Here is a 6,475-nt window from a genome sequence, read left to right on the forward strand (position 1 = left end):
ACGACTCAGTTTCTTCACCTGCAAGAGGCAGGGGGAGGACTTGAGAGTTTTGTAGAGTTTGTATAGAACTCTGATAATCTATGGTGCTATGGCTGGGAGGGTTCCTGTTCCTTTAAGAAGGGGGCCGGGCAGCCCCCTCCCCTCTCCTTAACCCTTTGGGGTCCAGGGCTGCTTCCCCCTCAACAAGGAGAGGGAGGTGGGCGGGGTAAGAGGCGGGAAAGGGGGAGGGAGGGAGGGAGGAGGAGGCCCCGGCAGACGGAGGGGGCCCAGGGGCGGGGACAGCCGGGGTGCTGAGAGAGAGGGAGAGGGAGGAGAGAAAGTTTGTCCGGGAGGAGTTTGGGCTGGCCAGTCCAGTTAAGGGCTGAGAGCCAGAGGCAGAAGGCAGGCAGCAGCGGGTGGGTGGTGGGCACGGAGTGGTGGGCACTGTCTGAGGGGCCAAGACATCGAGACCGGGCCATAGCCGGGGGGAGGGGGAGAACCCAGGCCCTGCCCCCCTCCCCCCTCGCCCCCGCCGGACTGAGGCCCGGATGCCTGGGTCCACCAGGATGGGCAGATCGGGGCTGGCGTGGTGCCTGGCACTCTGGTGCTGGGGAAGTTGGGCCCAGGAAGGTGAGTGGGTCCAGGGGATGAGGGGAGGATGAATACTATCCCCCTGGGTCCGAGGCCTAGAGATGTGCCCCTAGCTGGGCTGGCACAGGTGCCCAGGCTTCGGATGTGGGTGTTGGGCTTCCCTACCTCCCCCATGCCCTGGGGTCTGTGGCTCAGACCACCCACTGAGGGAAAGTTAGGGCTGTGAAAGTTTGGAGCCAGGCTCCTGGGGGCAGCACCAGGCTGGATTCACACACCTACCTGGAAGAGGGCCTGGGGTCGCAAAATAGGGGAAGGGCTGTGGGGGGCTGTGGGGTAGGAGAGAGACTGGTACCAGAGAGAGAAGGAGGAGGAGGAGAAGGTATGTGGTAGACAGAGACTGACCGAGATGAGAAACACAGAGGGGAGATAGAATACACAAAAATGAGAATCAGACACAGTCGCTCCAGATGAAGAGATAAAGATGAGAGACAGGGGACTCGGAATTCTGGGGGAGACTGAGAAGGGCAGAAAGGGCAGAGATAGGGAGAGGCAGAGATGGAAAGGAGACAGAAAAACTAGAAGAGGGGGAAGGGGGGGGGAGACCAGGGATAAGAGATAGTTGGAGACTGAGCTAATGAGAAATTAGGGAGGGGCTTGGGGGGAGGGAGAGGCCCGAGGTCTTGGGCCATGAGTGTTGGACTTCAAGGGGGGGGGGGTTCTGAGCCTAAGGATAGATGCTGGTTTCCGTTTACCGTTAGGGCCTGTGACTCAGTTGGCATCAGGCAAGGATCAAGCACCCCCCCCCTCCGCTCTGGGTCCGGTCCAGGAGGAAGGAGTTGTGTACCAAGGGGATTCCCCCTTAGGAAACACCGAGGGGGTTCTGGGAAGACAAAGTTGAGGAGGGGGCAGCCCGTGGTGTCTCTTTGACTCTGTTCCTGTCTCTTTCCCTGGGTCTCGGGCTCCATCCCTCTCCCCCTCTTCTCTCCCAGTGTCTCCATTTTGTGTCCCATCTCTGTCTCCACCTCTGTCTGCCTCTCCCTCTGGCTCTGGCTCCATTTCTCCCCATCCTTGTGTGTGTCTCTCTACCTCCTTCCTCCTTCCCCTCTCTCTTTTGGGTTCTCCTGCTGTTTCTCTGTCCCGGCCTGTGTTTGATGGTCTCTCCCTAGCTTTCAGCCTCCAGTCGGCCCCTGGTTATGTTGATCTATACTTGGGCCCTCCTGATGGTTCAGGGCGTGGGAGGCTACCCCAGGGCCTGGCACTTGTTTCCATTGGTTTTCTGGACCCTGGGTTCCCCTGGGACTGCCCCTTGTCCCATAAAGGTCTCTTATTCCCTCCCTCTGCCACCCCTCCCCCACTGAGATCATACTGCTGACCGAACCATGGGCCTCAGCATCACTGGGGCTGCCTGAAGGGTAATGCCCCTCCCTCCCCCTCTATCATCCCCTTAAGCCCAGGAGGGTATCCCTAGGAAGGGAGCGTGCTGGCAAGGCTCCTGGGCAGGGTTTAGGGTCAGGTCCCTAGCCCCTGCTCCATTCCCGAGTCCTCTGTTCATCCTTGCCCCCTCTCTGCCCACTCCCACCTTCTCCACCTGTCTCCCCCTGTTTCTCTCCCCACACTACCCCCTGGTGTTCCTCCATCTCCCTCTGTGTCTCCCCCCTCCCCACACTGCTTCTCTCTCCTTCCCTACATTCCCCTCTTTTGTCTCCAACCCCTCTGCTGTGCAGGTATTTGGGACCCATTTGTGACTGGACCTGGGAATGTGACAGGGGCAAGGGGGCGAGTGGCTGTGCTTCGTTGTGAGGTCCGAGTGACTGGGGAAGCTCCAGAAGTGAGCTGGCTTCGGGATGGCCAGGTCTTAGAACTTGCTGACAGCACCCAGACCCAGGTGCCCCTGGGGGAAGAAGACCAAGATGATTGGAAAGTGGTCAGTCAGCTCAGGTACGGTCAGGACTCCTGCCCTCCAGTACAGACCCTGCCCCTCTCCCCATCCCAGCCTCTCCCCTGCCCCCACAACCCTAAGTACAATGGAAGGTCCATGAGGGCAGGAACTGTCTATTTTTATCTTGTGCCTGGCACATAGTAGGTATTTTTAGGGGTCACACAGCTAGTAAGTGTCAAGTGTCAGAAACCGAATTTGAACTCAGGTCCTCTGGAGTCCAGGGCCGGTGCTTTATCCACTGTGCCATCTAGCTGCCCCTCCCATAGTAGGTATTTAATGAAATGTCTGAGGAATTAGATTGCCCCATCATCTGCCCTGATTTGGTTTCCACTTTGCTAACAGCCCCTGGATCTTCCCGAGTTCAAATCTGGCCTCAGACACTTGCTAATTGTGTGATCCTGGGCAAGTCACTTCACCCTGTTTGCCTCAGTTTCCTCTTCTGTAAAATGAGCTGGAGAAGGGAATGGCCAAGAAAACCCCAAATGGGATCACAAAGAGTCGGACAAGACTGAAAAATGACTGAACAACAACTTAGCCCCAGCCTTCCTACCCTGGTTCATTTGGGTCTAGCACCTATATCCCTGCCCTGACCCAGAATCCCATCTGTTTCCTTGCCCAGGGCTCCCTGACTCTGGCTCCTGCCTCCCTTCTGGACCCTGTCCTGTTCCCCTCCCCCCGACTCTAGAGCCTCCCTCTTATTCCTGGCTCCAGCCCAGCCCCCTGACCCTGCTCTTGTGCCCCTTCCCCTGTCCGGGCACCTGCCCTGTCTCCCCAGGATCTCAGCCCTGCAGCTCTCAGATGCTGGGAGGTACCAGTGCTCTGTGGTTGTGGAAGGTGAGACTTTCCTGTCCCCACCAGCCTACGTGGGCCTGGAAGGTGAGCTCAGCACCAAGGTTCTGAGGGCGGGATGTGAGTAAGGGCTCAGAGAGCCTGCTACAAGGAGGCTAAGAAGGTGGAGGGTCCTGGGTGTGGGGTCTGGAATTATAGTGAGCAGATGAGCCATGATAAGGGTTTGGGACCAGCAGATTTTGGAGACGTGGGAAAGTTTAGTGGGTCAGAGGGCCCAGGAGGCTTGTGGCTGGTTTGAGAAGATCTAGAAGAGAAGTATAGGGCTCATGGCTGTTCAGATGGTATAGGATAGAGGTCTGGAGGGATCCTTCCAATGGGGAGGGGATCAGGGGGCCTGGCATAGAGAGGTTTGAGGAATTGTAGGGGAGCCACATATCCAAGGTGGATGATGTTGGTGCTGGTGGACGGTTATAGGGCCCAGGATGGGGAATCTAGGGGTTCTGAGCTAAGGACTGTGGGATCAGAGGATCTGAGATGGGAGGAGGGTCTAAAGGAGTGTGGGCACAGAGGGTTCTGGGTGAGAGGTCTGGGATGGAAATGTGGGATCACAGGGAGTTTAAGATCCATGAAGGGGGCAGCTAAATGGCGCAGTGGATAGAGCACCGGTCCTGGAGTCAGGAGTACCTGAGTTCAAATCCGGCCTCAGACACTTAACACTTACTAGCTGTGTGACCCTGGGCAAGTCACTTAACCCCAATTGCCTCACAAAAAAAAAAAAAAAAAAGATCCATGAAGGGTTAGGGGGCCCCTGGCTGGGGAAGCTCATCTGTGTGGGTCAGGAGGCCTATGAGAAGGAAGCTATGGATCTAGGGTTGGGGGGTTTCCAGATGGAGAGAAATAGCTATTGTAGGAGCACCCATGATCTGGGATAAAGGTTCAGGTGTGGGAGAGACAGTCTACAATTCAGGTCTGGAGGAATGGGGGGGGGGGAGTCCCGGGGGGATGGAAAAGGAGCCACGACCCTGTAGGTTCCCTGATCGAGGCACTCCCCACCTTCGCCAACTAGGCCTCCCCTACTTCCTGGAGGAGCCAGAAGATTTGGCTGTGGCTGCTGACACCCCATTGAACCTCAGCTGCCAAGCCCAGGGACCCCCTGAGCCTGTTCAGCTGCTCTGGCTCCAGGATGGTGCCCCCCTGGCCCCACACGGCCCAACCCAGGGCCTGCTCCACCTGCCAGGTAAGTCTGTCCAGGATCTGGGGCGCTGGGGGGGGATCCTCTCCAGCTATGGCCAGCCCCACATCCCCTCTTTTCCTTGGCTTATTTCTGTCTACTGTGGGTTTCTTTCGGTCCTATATCTGTCTCTGTCTCTCTCAAAGTCTCAACCCTTTTGGCTATCTCCCTTGGGGGCTCTTTCTGTTGGTCTCTGTGTTTCTCATCTCTTCCCCTATCTCTCTACCTCTGTCTCTTGTATATCTCTCTGACTTTCTCTCGTTACCTCTCAGTCTCTGTCTCAATTTCCTACTTTTCTTCTTTTTCTTTTCTCTCTTCTCTGTTTCTGTCTCTTTGTCTCCATCTCTCTCTCTGTCTCTCTCTTTTTCTCTGTCTCTCTCTCAATCTCTCTCTGTCTTTGTCTCTCCCCTACCCTCCACCCAACTCGCTCTCAATGGCCTCCTTTGTTTGGGGTTCATATCTGAAGGTTGTACGTGGTCCAAGTTTGTGGTCTTGGACCCTGAGGGGAAAGCTGTGGGCATGGAGGGGAGGAGGGAGGCACAGTCCCAAACGCCTCATCTCCTGCCCTTGACCTAGGCTACAGGAAACTTTGGTGCCCCTCTCCCACTCCGTGTCATGAGCTGGACTCTGCCACCCTAGGTTAGCAGAAGTTGTCCCGTTTTCTTTCACAAATAATAAAGACAATAGTCAGACAGAGAGAGTGACAGAGACAAACAAGAGACAGACAGAGACAGAAAGATAGAGAGGGAGGGAGAGAGAGATAGAGAGAGGGAAGAGAGGGAGTGGAAGAGAGGAGGAAGAAAGAGAGAGAAGGGAGAAAGGGAGTGAAGGAGAGAGGAGTGGGAGAAAAGAAGGAGAGGGAGAAAGAGAGGGAGGGAAGGAGGGAGGAGAGAGAAGTGGGAGGGAGCATACAGAAAGACACAGATTGAGAAACTGGAAGACATAGTGATGAAGAACTGTGAAGAAAAAATGGATAGAAACACAAGGAAAAGGCAGAAGGAGACAGAGACAGAGCCAAAGAGAGAAAACCAGAAACATCTAATCCCAGAACTGAAAGAAAGCCCTTGAGTGGTGTATGTGGAGGGAAAGTGAGGCCCACTAAGGGGAAGGCGGCATCATTGGTCATCCCTGGAGTCAGGAAGAGCCAGGGCCTAGGCCTCCAGACTGCGGCCGATCAATCACTGTTGTCCTTCCCTGCTGGCCAACTGAGGGATGGAGGGAGAGCCTGAGAGGAAGAAGAGATCAGGCTGGCTGGTGGCCTTGACCCCTGCTCTCTCTGGGGGTGGGGAATATAGGCTGCCCCACTAAGATCCTCTTTGAGGCCTAGAAGTTGGGTTGTTGGTAGGGGGGGGGGGAACATCTGGGAGGCCGTGCCTGAGGGAAGTTAGGTAACCACATCAGAGAGAGGACACAGGGGCCTGAGCTAGGAAATGTCATACCCCCAGGACAGTGGGGGGACCGTTTGGGCGAGGTCTACATTCCCCACATTCCCGTGGGTCCCCCTCTCCCCTCCCAGAGTGAGTCAGGGGCGAGTCAGGGGCGGTGACCAGGGCTGAGTCAGGCTGATGGGGTGGGGGTGGGGTAGGGAGAGAAAATGGACCCCTTGGGAAGGAGAGGACCCGGCATGTCCGTCAATTTGTGTGTCTCTGTGTGTCTGTGTGTGTAGCCTTCCCTTTCTCAGTGTCCTTGATCATGCTGTCTTTTGCCCCCATAACACACCACCTTGTATTATTATGTGTTCATGGGCACATAGCTCAGGTCTCAGAACTGGCTCATTGCCCCTGGAGCCACCCCTCCCCAAGACTATAAACCCCCTGAGGGCAAGCTCTATTTCTTTTAAGACAAGATTTTGTCTCCGTATCCCTGGTACCAGGCACTGGCCCCACACAGACAAACATTAATGTGTACTGAACTGTGTCATGTATGTCCATGTTTCTGTGTGTCTG

General features: G+C 55.9%; 1 protein-coding gene across 1 annotated transcript in view; it reads left to right on the forward strand.

Annotated features, from left to right (window-relative positions):
- The first annotated feature begins 302 nt into the window (after window positions 1-302).
- The window catches only part of AXL (AXL receptor tyrosine kinase), a 20,301-nt gene continuing 14,128 nt past the window's right edge, over window positions 303-6,475 (forward strand). Inside the window, exons 1-4 of the mRNA XM_043998102.1 lie at window positions 303-609; window positions 2,295-2,508; window positions 3,285-3,385; window positions 4,365-4,535. Coding sequence (XP_043854037.1) covers window positions 528-609; window positions 2,295-2,508; window positions 3,285-3,385; window positions 4,365-4,535 — 568 coding nt within the window. The 5' untranslated portion in view covers window positions 303-527. The remainder of the gene's footprint in view (window positions 610-2,294; window positions 2,509-3,284; window positions 3,386-4,364; window positions 4,536-6,475) is intronic.

Source organism: Dromiciops gliroides, chromosome 3, assembly GCF_019393635.1.
Source record: "Dromiciops gliroides isolate mDroGli1 chromosome 3, mDroGli1.pri, whole genome shotgun sequence".
NCBI lineage: Eukaryota > Metazoa > Chordata > Mammalia > Microbiotheria > Microbiotheriidae > Dromiciops > Dromiciops gliroides.